Consider the following 22,471-nt stretch of genomic DNA (forward strand, 5'->3'; position numbering starts at 1 on the left):
TTGGTGCATAATTGTTGTGTTTCTTTTACATTTGCTTTTGGTGCATAATTGTTGTAATTGTATGTGTGTGCTTTCCGTTTGTCGCGGAATAAATGTGAATTATGTTGAACTGTTTTTTCCCGTTTCGCTTCGTCTTTTCTTTAATTGAATCTCCACCTTACTTCACGTAAAGGGTTGGTAGTGGGCTAAATACGCCCGATAATGAATCGGAACCGTCGAGGATGACGATAACACCACTCGGTTATCCCGATAATATGGAACGGGTCGCTTAAAGTGGCCCGTGTCCGAAGTCGACCTGCGGCGAGGTGCGATCGCCCGGTCTACCCTCCGTGTGGGTACTTAGGTAGGTCGAATTTGGCGAACAACCCGATCCCATGCGGGGGGCCGATTGGCACGATCGTGGTGAGGCCGAAAGGCCCACCCGTGACTAGTTCCCGGCGTTAGTCCGAGAGGGTCACGACGGAATTGTCCGTTCCGGTGGGCGACATGCCGCGATTCGAGTTACGTGGCCGTATATATATATAGCCTGGTGTTGGCGCAGTGGTTAGGGCAGCGGCTTGGGATCCAAGAGGTCCTGAGTTCAGGCCCCGTTGGGCCACTGAATTAATACACCAGGGGGTTGACTCAGCCTGTCATCCTTCCGAGGTCGGCGAAATGAGTACCAGTATACTGGGCCGGTGTATACCCCGGTTAAAATAGGTGTACCACATCCCTGTGTCGAAAGAGGCGACCAGGGTTGCGTCAGGAAGGGCATCCGGCATAAAACATGTGCCAAATCACTATGCGGATCATACGGATGATCCGCTGTGGCGACCCCGAACGGAAGCAGCCGAAAGAAGATATATATAGATGCAGGGTGATTCAGAAGTAGCGCCAGATTTCTGTCAGTTGATTGGTTGTTTGCCATTTGTATTACAGTGTACAAGAAGGTAGAAATAAATGAATGACATGTTTATGTCAGGTCAGGTTCGATCTGTGTTGATGTCAGGTTAAAATAGGTTCAGGATGTCAGGTCAGGTTCGATCTGTGACCTGCTACAGGTACCATGTAAACCTGTACTAACCTGTTCCATGGTCGGGTTGTCGGCGACTAAACCTCTCCCCCACCAGGTTTTCTGGTGAGGGGGGTGTTTGGATATGGACACCCAGCAGGATTAAAAACAAAACCTGTCAAAGGGCGGAGGAGCTCCTTGTGAGCCAACGGCCATCCATATCTGGTGCCCAACTGTGTCTGCAGACGTCCTCCTGCAGTTGGGTTACTTCTTATTAGGAGGTTGGTGGCAGGATTTGCACTCCGGTCACCGCAAAACGCAAAAACGCAAAAAAAAAAAAATCTGAAAACCCACTCCGTGGGAGTACCTCCTGTGCAGCTTCCCTTCGCAGGGCAGCTCACCGGATGACGGGATTGGGGCAAAGCCTTCGAGACCCCCAATCTTTGATGATAGGAGGGAAACCACGGGGTAACATCCCTGGGTCAGATTGCGGGAGAGTGTGTCGGAGTGGTGCTGAGGTGTCGTCCACCAGACGGCGGTCTCCTTGGGTTAACCTGAGGCAGTCCCTTCGGGTGGGTGCCTGGAATGTCCTATCCCGAAGAGAGGATGATCACCTGTCTCTGTTATCATCTGAGCTCAAGCGTTTGGACATCGGGATTGCAGCTCTCTCTGAGGTTCGGAGACCGGATTGCGGCGAGATAATGGTGGGTGGTTACACCTACTATTGGTCTGGTCGCTCTAATGGTTACCATACCCAATGAGTTGCTGTAGCTGTGTCCAATAAGCTGACCCCAATGATAATTGAGGTAACACCGGTCAACGAGCGTATTATGAGATTAAGGATTCGTCACTCCTTAGGTGTCATTTCCCTGGTCTCTGTTTATGCTCCGACTGAGGCGAGTGATCTCACCGTGAAGGATGCATTCTACGCCACACTCGAGTCTGTGGTTGATCAGTGCCCCAGACGAGATACACTTCTAGTCTTGGTGGATTTCAATGCATCGACTGGAACTGATAGGGATGGTTATGAGGTGTGTGTTGGTCCCCATGGGTCAGGAACTATGAACCAGAATAGCACTAAGTTCCTTGACTTTGCAAGAAGTCATGGACTTAGGGTGGCTGGTTCATGGTTTCAGCGCCCACAAGCTCATCGCTGGATTTGGTATTCCAACGCTGGCGGTGTGGCAAAGGAGATTGACCATGTCCTCATTGACAGTCGTTGGCGGATGATCCAGAACTGCAGGGTCTACCGGAGTGCTCAGTTCCTCAATACTGACCACAGGCTTGTTGTAGCAACTCTAAAGCTGCACCTTAAATCCTGGAGAATGGTACCATCCCAGCCTAAGCTGGATGTTGCCAAGCTCAGGGATGAGAGAGTAGCTGAGGAGTTTGAGAACAGGCTGAGTGGACACTTGAGGGGTCTGGGTGCTTTGGGGGGTCCTGAAGAGTTGTGGAGCGCCTTCAAGACCACCGTCCTTGATGTTGCCGGTGGATGTCTTGGAGCTCACCGCAGGACAAAGAAGAATTTTGTCTCTCAAGGGACACTGGATGCCATTGACCAGAGTCGCAGGGCCAGGCTGAATGGCAGAGCTGAGCTGTTCAGGGAGCTGAGGCATAAAACTGTACGTGCACTGAGGGTGGACAAGGAGGCCTATGTGCGAGGAATCTGTGAGGGGGTAGAGCATCACCTGTGGACAGGTGATTCTCGTCCCGCTTACAGGGGAATTCGCGCATTACGTTCATCCAAGCCCATCCCTCGGAGCACTGCAGTTCGAGCAGAGAGTGGTAGGCTCTTGACAGAGGAGTCTGAAGTGAAGGCCCGCTGGGCCGGTTACTTTGAGCGGTTGTACCAGGCTGATCCCCCAGCTGTCGAGTTGGACGTCAAGGGTGTTACAATCCCTGTTGCTGACCCTCGAATCAACTGTGGTCCACCTTCGCTTGTGGAAACACTGGCTGCGGTGAACCAGTTGAAACGGGGCAAAGCTCCAGGGATCTGTGGCATCCATGCCGAACTTCTCAAGGCTGGTGGAAATGCTGCACTCGTGTCGTTGCATGCAGTTTTGTGCTCTGCCTGGAACACAGGCATCATCCCAACTGACTGGAAGAGGGGCCTTGTTGTCCCTCTCTGGAAAGGGAAGGGTGATCGCTCAGACTGCAACAACTACCGAGGGGTGACGCTGCTCTCAGTGCCGGGCAAGGTCTTTGCTCGGATAATTCTTGATAGGGTTCGCCACCATCTGCTTGAGCACCAGCGTCCAGAGCAGTCAGGCTTTACACCAAAGAGGTCAACGATTGACCGTATCCTTGCCCTTCGTGTCCTCACAGAACGCAGACGAGAGTTTCGGCAGGGGCTACTTGCAGCCTACGTTGATCTCTGTAAAGCGTTCGATTCAGTGAATCGGGATGTCCTCTGGAGGATTCTTGGTCTTCGTGGGGTGCCACCAAAACTGATCGATCTGATGTCTGAACTCTACTCTCGTACTGAGAGTGCTGTGAAGTGTGGTGGTACCATCTCTGACTTATTTTCAGTTGTTACTGGAGTTCGTCAGGGATGTGTACTTGCCCCCACACTTTTCAGCACTTGTATGGACTGGATTTTAGGGAGGATGTCGGAGAGATCAAGTTGCGGTGCATCGTTTGGGAATGTCAAGATCTCGGACATTGATTTTGCAGATGATGCAGTCATCTTTGCGGAGACTTTAGACATCCTTTTGGGGGCCCTAGAGGTGCTGAATGAGGAGTCGGAGCCGCTGGGATTACGGGTTTCTTGGGTCAAAACTAAGATCCAGGCTTTCGGTGACATCTTGGATGCTGCTGCCCTGTCTGTGTCTGTTTGTGGTGAGGATGTTGAGGTCGTGGAGAGATTCACTTACCTTGGCAGTGATACTCAAGTCTCTGCTGGCTGCGAGTCAGAGGTCAATAGACATCTGGGTCGGGCCTGGGGAGTCATGGATTCACTGGATCATGGGGTGTGGCGCTGCCGGTACCTGTGCGGGAGGACGAATGTCCGAGTCGTCAGGTCCTTGGTACTTCCAGTCTTGCTCTATGGGTGCGAGACTTGGACTCTGACCAAGGATCTGAGACGGAGACTTAATTCCTTTGGTACCAGGTCTCTTCGGAGAATCCTTGGCTATCACTGGTCGGATTTTGTGTCCAACGAGCGGTTGCTGAGAGAGACCCGGATGAGATTTGTTACCTGCATAGTCCGTGAGTGTCAGTTGCGGCTGTATGGACATGTGACTCGTTTTCCTGACGCTGATCCTGCTCACCAGATTCTCTCAGCGAGGGAGTCTCATGAGTGGAGGAGGCCAGTGGGCCGACCACGTGCCTCATGGTTGCAGCAGGTTGACCATCATCTCAAGGAGATGGGGATGGGCCTGGCATCTGCCTGGGGGGTGGCCAGACGGAGGCCCCTGGAGTACCGGCGGAAAGTGGACGCAGCGACGCGCTGTTCTGGCACATGCTCCCATACCTGACCTGGTTTAGGCGATTTCCATTAGCTGCGATATGGCATCAACTTTTTTTCTAGGAAGAATTTCCAAAATTGGAGATGGATACTGCCTGCGCGTGGGCTTTCTGCATATACATGGCAAGTTTCACGAATATCCGATGAAAACTATTGGCTGTGAAACAAAAAATGTCAAAAACTAGGAATGACGTCATAAAAATTGATATGACGTCATAGTGATGAATCATAACATGTGTGGTAATTCCTCTCTGCTAATGCCCTGTTCGATTCCCGGAAACAGAATTTTAAAAAGCTTGCCTAGTTTTGGAGATAATTTTTTAGGCGATTTCCATTAGCAGAGATATTTTGTCGTCATAACTTTTTTTCTCGGAGAAATTTTCAAAATGGGAGATGGTTCCTGTCTGCGCAGGGTATTTTTACATATGTGTGCCAAGTTTCAGGAAGTTTCAATGAAAGTTGTGGGCTGTGAAACAAAAAAGTCCACAAGAAGAAGCTGAAGAACAACAACCTGAGTAAACAACAACCTGAGATCCTCCACGAGGATCTAAAAACTAAACATCGCCGATTTCTTAACATTTTCAGATTTCACTCCAGATCGATTTATTTAATCCATGTGATCCAATCCTCCAAACTCAAATTATATTTTGATGATATACTTTCATTAGTCCGTGAGAGTAGTTCGTGAAAAATCGCATCAAATAATGCATGAAATTGCTCCAAGCTCCTAACTTGTAAACAATAGCACTTACAAAAACAATGTATACAGCGATTCATAGTGAGTGAGGAAAGTGGTAAAAAAATAAAAAATAAATAAAATGGAGTGCTTTATCATTAATAAATTGTTGCTGCCTTTTCCAAGTCAAGGCATGGTTGAGCAGGCCAAACAAAATGGCAAATTAAGACTCCAGCAAGGGAGAGCAAGGTGGCCAAGGATGCACCGCGATAAAGGATATGATTAAATAAGGCGATTAATTATCTTCAAAACGGGCGTTTTAATTAATGCAAACACCCAGTTATCATCAGTGCACCACCTAGGAGTTCCCTTGGTATGCATGCAAAGTTTGGGGCCACTAGGTAACATGGTTTTGGAGTTATGGAGGAGAAGGAGGACAGACTGACGGACACAAACTCACATTTATTAGTATAGATGTAACACCTAAAAAGGACTGGCAGTAATGTTTGGAGGTACATACACTCACGTCGAAGCTGTCTAGCCTGGGTTTGAATGTCGGTACAGCTATAAACTGTCATCCTGGTGTTTCACAGGCAGGGTGATTCATCCATTTGCGTGCCATCCCTCTGATTAAACTCGGTATCCCGTCTGCTGGCATCAGTTCGTGGACCTTAAAGATCCCACGGTGTCCTTCACGAAGAGTGGGCGAGCTATCACCGGCACCATTAACAAATTACAAATCTATGCACACTCAGTCGAGTATCCTGCATCAGTGGCATCCCATCCAAGATTGTAACCCCGAACCAATGAAAGTGTCTTGGCAGCCTTCTGTGCCTCATGGTGAGGAGAATAAACAAACAAAACAAAACCCTTCATAGTTTTTGGTACGAGGTCTTAAGTTACAATAGTTGGGTGAGGGAATTTTAGGAAGAGCTTATCCACCACAACTTGAGTTGGAATCTCTTTGAAGTAAATTGCATTTGGTCTATAAAAACTATTATCAGTTAAAATACTTTCAATTATATCAACATAATACACATAACGTTTCCTGTATTTACAATACGAGACTTTCAAAATTACATTTGAATGGCAAACGAGGTATTTTGCGCATGTGCTGTGCGTGTGCATGTGCGTGTGCACGTGCGTGTGCGTTTACAGTGACTCGGTTCTGCTCACTTGGCACTTTTAATCTGCCATTGCCAGTGTGAAATGTGCCAATCAAATCGTCGTTTTAACATACTTTTCAGCATCTAGACAAAAGAGGGGCAATTTCAATGTGGTTAACCATGATTGTTCTGCTCCTGAATGCAAATCAGACTCATGGAAATATAGGAAATATGATAAATATCTGTGGATGAGAGGAGTTGGGCTCGTACAATTTTCTGTTAATACAAGTGATCGGTGACGGTGGATATTAACACACATATGGATGGACGCTTCTCCTTTTACCAATAGCTGTAAAAATCAAATATAATTTATGTCATGGTCCTGGAAGCAAAGAAAAAAATAAATATTTATAACAGCCCTTCCAGCCCACTCCCACCGACCCCCTCCTCTCAAACATGATCGATAGTAAATATCATTTTAAACTTACCCAGTGCATGGACAAGCCCCAGATATGACCTTCCCATTCGTATCAAGAGCACGAAGGTTTGGGTAGAATGCGCCTGCCTACAAACCTTTGGGCCTTGAATCACCGGTCCACATCCTCGGGAGTTTGCAGTTCGGGGAGCTGCAAGCTCTCAGCTTTCTGGGTAAGATTACAAAGTTCTCCAACTCTTTCATTGTGCAGAGGCACAACGCTTTCTCGCCTGTACGTTTCCAAGTATTTTTGGCTTATTTTTTAAGCTTTGTCAGCCATTTTAGGTAATAATCCTCACTTTGCACATATGATATCATTTATGTTACCCCGAACACTGACGCTTCCTGGGGTTTCTGCACACGCGGATTACATCATTTTGAAAGTCACGTATTACGTGTATTAATGAAGTAAATGCTTGAAAACAGATAAGCAGATCATCAAGCAATATATTATTAATTTAATAAATTAATCAAGCAATATATTATTAATTTAATAAATTAATGAATGATAAGAACAATAACAATCATTTCAATAATCACCATCAAAACAAATTACTTACTGCTGCTTCTTGACATACTGCTCTTCTGACAAGGTTGGCACTAGAAATAGAGAATGATACACAAGGCAAACAATGCAAATGAATTATGTGCAGAGTAAAATAAAATGTCCAAAGCAATAAGATGATTAGAAACTCACTCATGTCGACGGTTAGCCCAGGTGGCACCACAGGCAACGAGACCAGCTGCAAAAATGCTTTTCTTCCAGTGTGTTCGCAGTGTGCGGAAAATAGCAACCATTTCTATTCAGAGGAGGCAATTAAACAAAAAACAAAAGTGTGAAGTCAGGTTTGAAGTACTAGGTGGTCAGGGGTGTGTTCAGTTACAAAGTATCTTGTGGAATGCTTGCAAAATGGCTTAGGCACTCAGGCGAGCACTCCATTCAAAAACGCTGATAAGGAACGGCAGGCTTGACAAGCGCTAGCTAGCTGCTTGGTAACTGAACACACCCCTGGAAGCATCAACATACAATTCGTAGAAGTTTTTTTTTTAACGAATAAGCACGTACAACAAAAATCAGTGCCCAAGTATACCATGAAAACAAAATGTCAAAAGTGCAAACAAACAAACAAACAAAAAAGAACCAACAATATTATTAAGTATGACAACAAGATAAGTATATTCAGCTTTAAGATACTTGTGTGCTTTGGAGCAGAAATCCTCAATCCTGGATGTTGTTGAATGACCGACAGTAGCATCTGGTCGGCTATTCCACACAGTATTTCCAGGCTCAATTGCCAATTGGATGGATTAAAGGTGTGCTTATAAGCCAACATCATGATGGAGTGTTGATACTGCACATGTGCTGTTCTTTAAACTGTAGCATGGCTTGGAAGAATATATAATCAACAGATGATTACCCTGCCTAAGACAAATTTCGTCTGGTTCCAGAAAATCTTTAAGTTTGAGCAAAATTTTCAGAACAGAGAGAAAATTAAAGTTCTCCCTAAGTCATACAAGGACATAATTGAGACACTTTATGATAGTACTTTTAATACATAGAACAGATTGCTATAAGCATAGAAAACGTACAAAGTTTCTGCTGTTGTAGATTTCTGATAAATCCAGCTCGACTCCACCACTTCCATTTCTTCCCGAATAAGCATTAACCCACATCAACCCTAAACCCTTCTTTGTTTCAAACCTCTCCTTCCTCCCTTGTACCCCCACCCCTCCAATACCATCCCCCACACTTTTTACAATTAAATGTACTCCTTGACACACCAGGACTCGTTGCCTTTCTCGACCGGGTGTGCACGTTTTTTTTTTTTTTTTTTTTTTTTTTTTTTTTGTATACCTTGGTCGAGGCTCGTATGAGAGCTAACACACAACTCACAGCAAGGAGGCATGAGGCAAGAGGGGCGGGAGTGGAAGGGACAAAACATTGGGGAACAGACACAGGTGAACTGTGGAAAGGAGAGGGATGGGGATGGGACGGGGAACATGGCGAGGGGAAGATGGACATTAAAGGGACTTTCAGGAAGGAAAGCAGGAGAATTGAAGGAAGTGGGCTTGGGTGGATTATCGGGGGTAGAAAAGATCGAGGATTTGGATGGGGGAAGATAAGAGGTGGTGGTGAACAGCTGTTTTGAAAGCCTGAAGGGAAGAATGGGAAAGAATAGAGTGAGGAAGTTTATTCCAAAGGCGGGAAAAAAGAGGAATGAAAGAGTGAAGATGAGCAGTGATTCGTGATTTTGGTAGTTTTACCAGAAGGGGGTTGTTGGCGGACCTTGAGCGCCCTGTGGAAATGTGGTTGGGACAAATCGCAGAGAGAGCAGGGGGGCAAGGCTGGAGAGGAGTCGGTAGAAGACAGAAAGACCACCGACCAACCTGCGGTGATTGAGTGAGAGGCCCAAAGACTCAGCTTCATTGCGGGAGATGCCAATGATCTTAAAAGCCCTGGTTTCGACAGCGTGAAGTCGAGAAAGGTGGGAGGCAGGAGCACCAGCCCAGAGGGGAGAGCAGTACTCCATCAGGCTACAGACAAAAGCTTTGTAAGTGGTCAGGAGCTCAAGAGGGCCGAGGAAGGACTTTGCACGACGGAGGATTCCCAGTCGGCGACTGGCTTTTGAGGCAAGGTTGGAAATGTGACTTTCCCAGGAAAGGTCATGGCAGATAGTGAGACCCAGAAGCTTGAAAGAAAAGACTTCTTCCAGAGGATTGTTGAGAAAGTGGATGGGGGGGTTTTGTAAACGGTCCTTTCGAAGAGACATAGTGAGAGTGTGAGATTTGTGTGGATTGAAAGACATGTTCCACGTGTTGGACCAGTTTGTGATTTTATCCAGATCTGCAGTGAGTGAAGAAGCTGCTGCTTGCCGGGCTGAGGGATGACAGATGGTACGGCAGAGGGTTGAGTCATCGGCAAAGAGAAATAGAGGATTTTCCAGAGAGTCCGAGAGATCATTGATGAAAACCAGAAAAAGAACAGGGCCCAGAACGCTACCTTGAGGAACTCCAGCCTGCACAGGAAGAGGAGATGAAAGAACTCCATTTAGGGCCACACGGTGACTGCGACAGGAGAGGAAGTCTGCGAGCCATGAGTGGAGATGGCCTTGAATACCATGGGCAGAGAGTTTGGTGAGTAGGGCAGGGTGCCAGACTGTGTCAAAAGCACGTGATATGTCCAGGGATACGGCTCGGATTTCCTGTCTGGCATTGAGGACCTCCATCCATTGATGGGAGAGCAGTAGCAGCATATCTAGGGTAGAGTGACCTGGTCTGAAACCAAATTGATGATTGGAAATCAAGCCATTGGAGAAGAGGAAGGATTTCATGTCTGAAGCGATGATGGATTCCATAACCTTGCTGATGATTGGGAGAAGGCTGATTGGTCTATAGTTACAGGGATCTGTTTTTGCACCTTTTTATGCAGGGCAGTGATGTTAGCAGATTTCCAAGCAGATGGCAGATGACCTTGGGAAAATGAGAGGGTGAATAGAACAGAGAGAGGGTGAGCAAGAGCAGAAGAGCAGGCTTTGAGGACACGTGGGCTGATGCCGTCTGGACCGGTTGCAGAATCTGACTCGAGGTTTGAAAGCAAGCTCTCCACCTTGTCAGGAGAAAAGGATACAGAGTCCAGGGACAGTTGGGTGCGACTGGGTAAAGTGGGTAGAGATAGTGATGGGTTTGGGACACAAGATTTAGCTGCAAACACCGAGTTTAGACATTCAGCTTTATCACGTGTGGAATCAGCAGTGCGGCCATTTGAGGTAAGGGAGGGGATGGAGGGGGAACATACACCAGAAACAGATTTGATTAAACGCCACCAGGATTTTGAGGAGGGAGAGAGGTTTGAGAGTTCAGACTTGAGATGAGAAAGATGTTGTTTTCTGGCTCTCCTGAGGGTAGCTACACACTTGTTCCGAGCTTTGTGGAAAGAACTGAGATTGCCCTCAGTTGGGTTTGCTTTCCATGAGGCAAAGGCAAGTTGTTTCAGGACAACTGCCTCGCCACAAGCTTCAGTAAACCAAGGGCGGGAGGAAGGGTAAGACAACTGAACACGAGAGGGGATAAATCTGTGCATGAGGGAGAGCAAGTTTCTTTGAAAGAATTCCCAGGATGAGTTGATGTTTGAGAAAGTAGTGATAGGAGACCAGTCTGTAAGTTTGATGGCTGCTCGGAGACCCTGCCAGTCGGCTTGAGTGAAATGCCAGACTCGACGGCGGTGAGGTGGTTCTCTGATAACAGCCAGAGAGATGTCCACTTTAATAAGGACGTGGTCAGAAGAACCAATTGGAGCGAAGGAAGAGCAGCAGATATTGTCAGGGAAATTTGTCAAAATCAGATCCAGAAGAGATGGAGTACCATTGGTTGAGATCCGGGTCGGGAAGTTGACCGATTGAGTCAGTCCCAATGAGTCACAGAAAGCTTTTGCTGATGTCCCATGGCAGGTGAGAGAGGTACCCACACCTAGCCAACTGGCGTGATGACAATTGAAGTCGCCACATAAGAGGAAGAGAGATTGTTGTTACATTGTTACATTGTTGTTGCCACGTTACATTGTTGCTGCTGCAAAACGATTTTTCCTCTGGTGTGTTCATGTGCAAAATTTATTTCTTTATTTTTAATATACAGGGCGTTCCAAAAAAGACCTGGACAACTTTTGTTGTTAACATATTTGGGACCAAAAAAGATACAACAGTAAGTACCCTTTGTTTTATATGATGCAGAAACTCATTAAGTTTTCTTTATTTTCAGGTCCGGTGGTTCAATGTAAAATAAAATGGCGACTCCATAGGAGAAAGTTCAGTGCGTCGGATGGGTCATCGAGACGGGATCCGACATGCAAGTTCAGTGTAATTTCCGTACAAGGTATGGAAGGAATCCGCCCACGTGGACCAATATCAGAGAGTGGTACAAGAGGTTTAAGGAGACTGGAAGTTGTCAGAAACAGAAAAGTATCGGTCAACCAAGCACAAGTGCAGCAGACGTTAGAGGACATGAACCATTTCAACAAAGTCCCAGAAAATCAATCCGACGTGCATCCAGAGAAATGGGACTACCAACCACCACTGCACACAGGATTGTGCAAAAAGACTGAAGCTTTATGCCTATAAAGGTGTAGATTCTGCAGGAACTCAAACCAAATGACGGACCCAAACATAAGGCTGCGCTCCCCCTCATTGGGCCGTAGTCGTTCGAGCCATACTGAATGAAAAACAATTCCAGGTCACTGCATTCAAGACGGAACAACCACCTGGCCCCCACGATCAGCAGACATACAGTGCCTTCAGAAAGTATTCACACTCCTTGACTTTTGCCACATTTTGTTGCTACAGCCCAAATTTAAAATGGATTATACTTAAAATTTTTGTCAACAATTTACACAAAATACCCCATGTCAAAGTGGAATTATTTTTCAGAATTTTCTACAAATTCATGAAAAGTTAAAGGCTGAAATGTTTTGCTTCAATAAGTATTCAACTCGTTTGTTCTGACACTCCAAATTGAGTTCAGGTGCGTCCAATTTCCTTTGACCATCCTTGAAATGTTTGTAAAACTTGATTGGGGTCCACCTGTGGCCAAATCAATTGATTGGACATGATTTAGAAAGAAACACACCCTTCTATATTAGGTCCCACAGTTGGCAGTGCATGTCAGAGCAGAAACTCTACCATGAAGTCCAAGGAACTGTCCATAGACCTCAGAGATAGAATTGTGAGGAGGCATAGATCTGGGGAAGGGTGTAAAACAATTTCTAGAGTGTTGAAAGTTCCCAAGAGCACAGTGAGCTCCATCATTAGGATATGAAAAAAATGTGGAACTACCCAGACTCTAAGAGCTGGCCATCAGACCAAACTGAGTAACCGGGCAAGAAGGACCTTGCTCAGGGAGGCGACCAAGAATCCAATGACTACTCTTAGAGAACTGCAGAGATCCTTGCCTTAGGTGGGAGAAACTTCGAGAAGGATAACAGTCTCTGCAGCACAACACCAATCTAGGCTTTATGGGGAAGTGGCCAGACAGAAGCCGCTCCTGAGAAAAAAAGACACATGACAGCATGCCTGGAGTTTGCAAAAAGGCACGTGAAAGACTCTGAGAGCATGAGGCAAAAGATTCTGTGATCTGATGAGACAAAAAATTGAAGTCTTTGGCCTGAATGCAAAACGCTACATATGGCGCAAACCAAGCAGAGCTCATCACCCATCGAACACCATCCCTTCTGTGAAGCATGGTGGTGGCAGCATCACGCTATGGGGATGCTTTTCAGCGGTAGTGACTGGGAGACTTGTCAGGATAGAGGGAACAATGAATGGAGCCAAATACAGGGAAATCCTTGAGGAAACCTGCTTCAGAGTGCAAAAGACTTCAGAATGTGGCAAAGATTTATGTTCCAAAAGGACAATGATCCGAAGGATCAATTGATCGAAGGATCAACACTGGAATGACATCAGAACAAGAACGTGAAAAGTCAATGATCGAAAAGTCAAAAGCCAAAAGACAATGATCGAAGGATCAACACTGAATGACATCAGAACAAGAATGTGAAAAGTCCTTGAGTGGCCCAGCCAAAGCCCCGATTTGAATCCGATTGAGAATCTGTGGAAAGACTTGAAGATTGCTGTTCACCGATGTTTCCCATCCAACTTGACAGAGCTAGAGAAAATCTGCATGGAAGAATGGGAGAAAATCCCCAAATCCAGATGTGCAAAACTGATAGACATACCCAAGAAGACTCGAAACTACAAAGTATTGACTCAGGGGGTTGAATACTTTTTGACGCAAGACATTTCAGCTTTTCATTTTTAATGAATTTGTAAAAAAAGTTCTAAAAACACGTTTTCACTTTGTCATTATGGGGTATTTTGTGTAGATTGGTAATAAAAAAAAAATTAAAATTTAATCCATTTTAAACTCAGGCTGTAAAACAACAAAATGCGACAAAAGTCAAGGGGTGTCAATACTTTCTGAATGCACTGTTAACCCCCCCCCCACCCTGATTTTTTTTCTGTGAAGATTTGTCAAAGATGTTGCCTGCAACACCAAGGTGGCAAACCTGCAGGATCTTCATTCTCGGATCACAGCCGCATGAGCACTGGTGGACGCAAACATGCTGAGCTAAACATGGCAAAAACTCGTGCACCACTTTGATGTCCTGCACATGACAAACGGAGCTCACATTGAAGTGTATTGATGGTGTGCACAAAACTTTATGAGTTTCTGTATCATATAAACCAAAGGGTATCATTGTTAATAGACTTCGAATCACAAATGATATAACTAAAGTTGTCCTGGTCTTTTTGAAACACCCTTTATCATCCTCTTCACGCATAAGGTAAGCCCAACATAAAAGTCCAGGAGTAAAGCAATCCCTTTTGAATCTGGTTGTGAGCCCGACTTGATACATCGTCATCCTACATCCTTGTGCTTTGCCGGTACAGTGTTGCATCAATCAGTACGCCATCCTTCAGAGTAAAATTGAGCCAGACGTCCTATCTGCTGGCATTTGCTGATGTACATTAAATGGCATCTTTTGAAGAAAAGAGTCGGCAATAGTCGTGGTCTGGCTCGACTCCCAATTCCTACCCGAAACCTACAGGTGGAAAATTGTCTAAGGAGAGTACTGCTTTGGCAAAACTGATGCTCTACAAACAGAGGAGAGGGGTTAGGGATGATTATGTACAAACGATGAACTTTGTTTCTTTAGTTTGCTAAATTGGTATTCAACCAAGTTTTAACTTTTGTATGAGCTGTGCTGCAGGAAGCCATTGTGAAATATTCAGACTCGTTGCTTGTTCTTTTTAAGTTTTAAATAAAGGCACTTGTTCAACAATGAGTATTGTCTTGGTGAATACAGGTCACAGGAATTGTGATAGTCTGGATTTTAATGAGAATTGGAAGAAAATAATAATAAAAAATTAATTAATTAAAAATTTAAAAAATGAGTTTAAATATCATTCGAGGTTTCTATTTACCTACAGTATCTACAAATTGAATAAAGTATGAGCATCGGATCCCTGCAGGAGTAGCTGGGGGGGGGGGGGGGTTATGTTATCCTAATTTAAACATTCAATTCAAAATACTTCTCCAAAATACTTCTTGTTGCGTAATTCAAAACACTCACTGCACTGGAAAAAGTGAGGACTTGTTGTACCCTCTCCCACGTGGAGCTGTACTACAAGATACACATTTACATGGATAATTTGCATCCCCCTATCCTCCAAGACCACCAGCAAAGAAGAAAAAAAACACCCCTATGCACCAACTGGGGTAATAATGATCCTATGTAGCAAGTCTGGTTGTAATTGGGGTAGGAGTAGTGCGACAAACAAACAAACAAACACAAACACACACATACTGGTCCATGAATTAATAGTAAGGGTGACCGTATTTTTGATAATCATTAAAAAAAACAAAAAAAACAGCTAAACTTTTTCATTTTGTTGGGTTGAGCGAGTGCTTGCTGAGACTTTAGCTCAAGTTAGACTGGCAAATCTTTTTGTAAAAAAAAAATAATAATAAAATGAAATAAAATAAAAAATAACTGGAGAGTTAAGAACTTGAGAAGCCACACACAGTCTTGAGAAAAAGGACATGGGAAGGGTCTTTTAAAATCTTGCTTTGCATTTCTGAGCATGATCTATATTTCCTATGAACCACGATTTTGTCTCCATCTCGATATTCCGCAACGCTGAGAGCGTGAGCGGAAAATTTGATTGGTCAAAATGGCGTTAAGTGGTGTCATATTTTACCCAAGTCGTGTCCTGCTCGACTGAAGGGTTTTGAAAGTGCCAATAAGGCGATTTGTGTTCTACAGTGTTGAACTAAATAATTCAATTTAAATCAAATAAAAGATTATAAAGGCTGCAAACCCCCCCCCCCCCAAAAAAAACAACATTTTTCGGAAGTTTACCACCATTAACGCTATGGCTTTTACATCACCCTGTCTAACACGTTGCATTAATTATTCGTACCTATTGTTTGTGTCCTTTATGATGGCCTTAAAAGCAGCAAGCTTCCGGTTTGGAATGATTTTCAATTTTGTTTGATTGAAAATATAAAATGAAGAGTAGGCATCCGGCGCACAACAATCATTGACCATGTTGTGGGATGTAGGCCAAAGCCCTCACTTTATCATATTTAGGTCATCTCTACCGAGATGACCGAATAAAGCCGGTCAAAATGTCCGTCCGTCCGTCCGTCAACAATTTTTCTTTCCGATCTTGATGAAACTTAGTATGTGGCTAGAGGTCGATGAGTGTTGCACAACGATATAACTTTTGTCCGGGTTCAAGGTCAGGGTCAAGGTCACAAGGTCACAAGGTCACGTAAGTTATAAAAATCGCCATTTTCAAAACCTATCTAGTCTGCCATTCCACAAGATATTCGGCAACTGTTTATTGATTATGATAGTAAAAAATATTATCTTGTATCTAACCAGACAGATTTTTGAATTTCCATCCCATTTGGCCGCCACGTAACCTGGAAGATGGTCAAAAACACCTCCCGGTACAAAGAAAACTTTTTATTTCCGATCTTGATGAAATTTGGTATGTGGGTAGAGGTCGATTAGTGATACCCAACGACATATTTTTTTCCCGGATTCTAGGTCAGGGTCAAGGTCACGATAGTTGTGAAAGTCGCCATTTTCAAAACCTATCTAGTCTGTCATTTTAGGAGATATCTGGCAACGGTTCATCGATTATGAGAGTAAAAAACATTATAGAGATGACCGTCACCCCCACACGGGGGTAATTTTTAAAATTTGTTTTCTCTGAAATCGCTCGAGCGATTCACCTGAAACTTTCAACATAGGAGCGCCTATCCATGGATTTTTAAAAAAAAAAAAAAATTATTTTACCAATGTTACATGATTATTGGATAGAAAATATGGCTGGCGTTCCAAAAAATCTGTTTTCTGTAGGCATTAGTTGGAGGGTGCTTCATGTATCAGGAATAAACGACCTCGACCTTGTTCTGCCTCAGCTGAATAAATTTAAATCAAGTAGTTCCTCGATCATAGACCAACATCTACAGACAGAGACAGACAGACAGACAAGTGAATCCATCCATCCATCCATCCATTGGGACCATGCTCTGTACAGAGCGTCAGTGCTGCTGAAGCAGTCTCCTGTGCTATTGGGCACAATCATGGACGGGTGGCCACTCTGACACAGGATACTCGAATGGCTCAATCATCCCAGCAAGCTTGTACTCACTATGCCGACCTCAGAAGGATGACAGGCCGAGTCAACCCCACCTGGTATTAATTCAACAGCCAAGCAGGATTTGAACTTGGGACCCCAGGTTCCAAAGCCTAAAGTGAATAGATTGCTTTTAAACCCCACTTTTTGCTTCGTGCGGGTGGGGATAAAAAGTTCCCATGCTTTTCTCACGAGATCTGATCTGATGAGAAAGTTGCTTGACAAGAATAGTGTCCAATCCCACGAGACTCGCATGTGAGATCCTTGAATGGGTTCGGATCAAGTTCCTCAATCATTGCACAAACAGTTGTGGGTAACATTTAAATCTATTATGGATGGTATGACAGCACAATTGTGGTCTGCTATTCACTTCCCCAACAAGTCAAGACAACAAAGTTGAATGCATCCAGAAGTGGATGAAGATTTTTTTGGGGAGGCCCCAGGCACAAAAAATATTTAGGCCAAACCCCCCCCCCCCTCCCCACCAAAAAAGGCGGTTAGCCATTGTCCATTTAGACATGACTGCAAAAAACGTCTGGAGGAATTCCCATGTTTTGCCTTTTTCCCCATTGGAAAAAAAACAGCGCCATGTTCAGCTGTTCTATTGTTGTGGGCAGTGGGTCGGTGGCGAGGAACAGCCGCCAAGTGGAGCAGTAGAGCCGTCTCCCACCGAACACTCGGAATTAAAAGGTCGTCAGCCCGGATAACTCCGGAGTCGACGTGCCACTTTAAGGACCGTGATCGCCAATTCTCTGACGGCATGGGGTCGGGTCAATAGCCAAATTTCAATATATCGAAATACCCACGTCGTCAAATTACCGGGGAAATTACACCCTCGGCTGACTGTCCGAACCGAGTCGCCGGTACCGACTCGGATCCGGCGTAATCGAGCGGAGTTACCAGAGCCGCGCCGGTCCCAATGACAACTTACGGCACCAACAGCGTCCTGGTTCTCAATCACGAACCGTGCTGGGTCAATAATAGAAAGCACAACAACGAGCTGGTACATTGAACAATTGGGGGTTTATTTATAATAGGGCAGGGGAGCACGAAAAGAGCAGAGTTAAACCGACTGTCAACAATGCAGGTATGTACAAGACACTTAAACAATTGTACTTAACAGACTGGCGACACACACACACAACTGGGCCGGTCGGCCTTTATTGAGGCCTCCAGCTCGGAAGGAAAGGCGAGCCAAAGGCCAGGGTCTGGCGTGCACCTGTTTGCCTCGTGCCGTGTACAATCTGGTCGCATGGCGAGACTCGAACCCACAGCTTTCACGCAGCGCCAAGCACCAGGGACCACGCTCTCCAACCGGCCACACACCAATCAACTAAGACCAAGCAGAAGATCGGAGACGATGATGACCCAGGACCAGACGAACGAGCCAGCACCAAGACCCGCGACCCCCAAGATGACACTTCCCCAACAAGTACATGGCAGGGAAAAGGGAACATGGCAGGCCACAACAGTTCGCAACAGCATGACAACCTCCCCAGCCTGGCGTTCCTTGATATCTTTCTTGTCCGGGGTGAGAAAAATCGCCATCTGAAGCGGTCTCTACCCTCATTGGCCGGGGTGTCGTGGGAAAGTCGCCCTCTGTGGCCATCTCAATCCTCATTGGCCGGGGTGTTGTGATAAGGTTTCCCTCTGTGGCCATCTCAACCCTCATTGGCCAGGGTGTCGTGGGAAAGTTTCCCTCTGTGGCCCTCTCTACCCTCATTGGCCGGGGTGTCGTGGGAAAGTCGCCCTCTGTGGCCCTCTCTACCCTCATTGGCCGGGGTGTCATGGGAAAGTCATCCTCTGTGCGTGATTGGCCAAGGGGTGGAGTCGGAGCTGAGGCGATGAAAATCTTCGCCGACGTACCTGGTCGGTGTGCGAAGTGAAGTGAAGGAGATTTGTTGTAAACAACCAACTGTAAAGAAACTTCGCAGCGCACACATGTAATTCCCGTTAGACACAGGTAGGGGACCCTAACTATAAACACATACTTATCGAGATAACTAAACTTGGGGACTGCTGTCTGTGTGTAAATGTCTTCCAAATCCGTAACACTATTACCAAGCAGCTTGCCATCGATTGCCAAGCCTGGCGTTCCACCATAACCGCTAAGTCAACACATCCTGGTGTTGGCTTAGCGGTTAGGGTGGCGGCTTGGGATCCTCCAGTCCTAAGTTCAAGCCCCATTCTCCCATTAATTAACACCAGGCGGTTGACTCAGCGTGTCATCCTTCTGACGTCGGTGAAATGAGCACCGGTGCAGTCACCAACAGGCTGCGCACCAAGGGAAGGGGCGTCGTTAGGGTTTTAGTCGTTAGGGTTGTCAATCTGGTATTGGTGCGGCGCAGGCATGATGGGCCCAATGGCCTCTTCCTGTGCAAAAATTTCTTTGCAATTCCTCATGAACCATTTCGATGGAGTGCTTGCTTGAGTGCTTAAGCCGCTTGGCAACAGAACACACATCAGCACTTGCAGGGGAGCAAAAAAAACTTCTGTATAAATCCGACAGAACTCAATAGTAATACAACAGTACAAATTGTACATTATGTCGACAGAACGTGTTTTGCAGGCATCGCTGGATTTGAACCTGAAACCTTTGGATTGGAGTGAGGGAAAAGGACAAGAAATAAAAACGAGCAAAAGTATAAATTTCACAATATAATTAAGAGCAACATTATACAAGTGTCGATTTATCTCCTGTCACAGCAAAACGTGCATTCATATTCACGAGCCTTGAGCTATAAACATGTGGTGAACAGTACAGTAAGAGTACAGTAAGAGTACAGTAAGAGTACAGTAAGAGTACTAACCGTATCGTCAGCTCTCTTCGTCTGTTTAAACCTCATGCATCAGTGAAATCGACGCGGGACAAAGATTTTGATGACTCCTCTTGAACAACAACAACAACAAAAAAAAAAACGATGGGAAAGACGAGCTGAAGCGAATGTAATTATCTCACAATACACCGCCTAAAAGGATTTGAAAAGGAAAACCGTGTTCGCGGATGGAATTTTCAAGTGAGTGACGAAATAGAAACTATTTCTAATATGTGTTATTATTTATAAAATTGTAAAAATTGCTTTAAGCGTCACTCATGTTGGTACAATTATTTCCGACGAGCTGGGAACGACGCGAGAGGTTCGGCTACTTTTCCTTTCCGACTTGCGATTCCTCAGAAAAAAAATTTTCAGTGACTTGTTGGGATATTTAAAAAAAAAAAAAAATTAATAATAATAATAAAAAATCTCCACACTTTAAAAAAAAAAATCCTACAAACGTTTGATATTTTCTGGAAACGTGGTGGTAGAACGGTTAAATTTACACCGAGCTCTCAATTTCCGTCCATCTAAAACGTACACCGCGACACAAATCTTGATGTGACCCTCGAACGGAATTTGGACCGTCAAACATTAAGCAGCAGCACTACAACATAACCGTGAGTTCGTTTTGATTATTCCCTGACAGATGGCGATGATTTAAGGACTCCGGTGATACCAGTACTTTCCTATTTAATACCTGCAACATGATGTGCGTGCACATTTGAGATAACATGGAATTGGAGACGGTGCCTGAAGATGAACGTTAATTTGTGCCTCACTGTTCTTGGCCCCTTGATTATGGTTCGGCAACAATTTCCGAACCCAGCATCAGATATCTGATTGGACGAGCAGCGGCACGTGGTTCTTTGTCTTTTACAAACTGCAACCAAGTTTGAATTTGCATTTTTTTTAAATTTAATATAGTCCTTGCTGCTGACGGTTCAGTAACATCATTAACCGTGTGCATCAGGGCTGTTAACTAGTGAGCCCCAAATGGAAAACCTTATGCAGCATGAACACGTGTCCTGTGTACGAATTGTGAACGTCTTTGCAGATGTGGAGGAACTTTAGGAAGGGTTTGAAACAGTAAAGGGGCTTACATTGAGTAGCCTTTCATGGTTGCTTTCTGCAGCTTCTCAGCGAGAAGAGCATGGGAGGAGACAATTTATTTGTATAATCCTAGACAACTGAGTTTAATTGATCAGGAGAGGGAATCGGTTATTCCCTCCATTCACAGTTGAAAGATGGGTGGGTCAAAAGATTTATATATGTATATATAAATAAATATATGTATTTTTGAAAAAAATAAACCAGCAGTCATAGACTGGTACTTACGAAATCGTCAACTTGACCTCTGACCTTGTCGAATAAAAGCTGTCTCTAGAGAAGGTAGCGACGCAAACCAGAAGTTTCTACGATGATTCTGCACCAAACCATTCTGCACCAAACCATCAAACCATCGTAACGTCGACCGAAGCAAAAATCTCCATTTCTCCACGCAATTATTTAATATTATTTTATCAGTCACAAAACCGTAATATTCGGCAATCCACCAACAATCTTTACATAATCCGACGGCTTAGCGAGTCAGGCATGCGACGATAACATGTATTGGGATAAAAAAAAGACTTTTAAACACCATCTTTATCGAAAACACCGTCAGCGCGCACACGCAAAACGTTTACGTGACTCGATGACGCCTCTGCTCGAGCGCGCTGCACCACGTGACGAGCCGTGACACGGCGAGTGAAATATTTTTTATACAATCTTAAAACGTCTCCAAAACATCCGATTTTTACCAGAATTTCGACAACCGAGTTCTAAGCGTCCTAAGCGATCGAAAAAAACCGAAGACACAATTAAAATCGAAGTTAAAACGAACTCGTAACGTCGAGCGAAGCAAAAATACTCCATTTCTCCACATGAATTTACGGAATTATGTTTGACCTCACTGTGACTTTGACCTTTGACAGATTTTGACCAAAATCTAATCAGCACTAACCATCACCCTCCTGAATCATGTGGTGTAATTTGACATTGGCAGCTTCTTCCGTTCTCGAGTTATCGTGTCTACAAACAAAAACACACGAACAGAGGACGGAAGTCATCAATATACTTACGAAATCTTTAGATTTCATAAGTAATAAATATGTATAAACATATATATGTATATATATATATATATATATATATATATATATATATATATATATATATATATATATATATATATATATATATATATATATATATATACACACTGATGAGCCAAAACATTATGACCACCTGCCTAATAAGCTGTTGGTCCTCCGTGTGCCACCAAAACAGCACCCACCCACCAAGGCATGGACTCTCCAAGACCCCTGAAGGTGTCCTGTGGTATCTGGCACTAAAACATTAGAAGTAGATCCTTCGAATCCTGTAATTTGTGAGGTGGAGCCGCCGTGGATCGGACTTCACGGTCCAGCACATCCCACAGATACGCATTCGGATTGAGATCTGGAGAATTTGGAGGCGAGGGCAACACCGTGAACACTTCCTCATGTTCCTCAAACAATTCCCGAACAACGTGCAGTGTGGCAGGGTGCATTATCCTGCTGAAAGAGGCCACTGCCATCAGGGAATACCATTGCCATGAAGGGGTGTACGTGGTCTGCAACGACGTTTAGGTGGGAGACACGTGTCAAATTGACGTCCACATGAATGGCCGGACCCAGGGTTTCCCAGCAGAACATT

The 22,471-nt window shown here is 44.8% G+C and overlaps 2 protein-coding genes across 10 annotated transcripts in view; one reads left to right on the top strand and one right to left on the bottom strand.

Annotated features, from left to right (window-relative positions):
* AGK (acylglycerol kinase) overlaps positions 1 to 19,871 on the bottom strand; it is a 102,422-nt gene extending 82,551 nt beyond the window's left edge. For 5 of the 6 annotated variants that reach the window (XR_015052828.1, XR_015052829.1, XM_085861828.1 and 2 more), the window contains exons 1-3: positions 19,727 to 19,871; positions 7,412 to 7,514; positions 7,275 to 7,314 (exon numbers count right to left, since the gene is read on the bottom strand). Coding sequence is in view for 4 of the 6 variants with exons in the window: in XM_085861809.1 (XP_085717935.1) it covers positions 7,275 to 7,314; positions 7,412 to 7,514; positions 19,727 to 19,762 (179 nt within the window). In the remaining 2 variants the exon portion in view is untranslated. The remainder of the gene's footprint in view (positions 1 to 7,274; positions 7,315 to 7,411; positions 7,515 to 19,726) is intronic. The other variant, XM_085861836.1, reaches the window with a different exon arrangement.
* Positions 19,872 to 20,035: 164 nt separating this feature from the next.
* The window catches only part of DECR2 (2,4-dienoyl-CoA reductase 2), a 42,426-nt gene continuing 39,990 nt past the window's right edge, over positions 20,036 to 22,471 (top strand). The window contains exon 1 of one of the 4 annotated variants that reach the window (XM_085861766.1): positions 20,036 to 20,054. The gene's annotated coding sequence lies outside the window, so the exon portion shown is untranslated. The other 3 variants (XM_085861747.1, XM_085861784.1, XM_085861756.1) reach the window with 3 other exon arrangements.

Source organism: Eptatretus burgeri, chromosome 2, assembly GCF_056783735.1.
Source record: "Eptatretus burgeri isolate ZD-2024b chromosome 2, Ebu_testis_v1, whole genome shotgun sequence".
Lineage (NCBI taxonomy): Eukaryota > Metazoa > Chordata > Myxini > Myxiniformes > Myxinidae > Eptatretus > Eptatretus burgeri.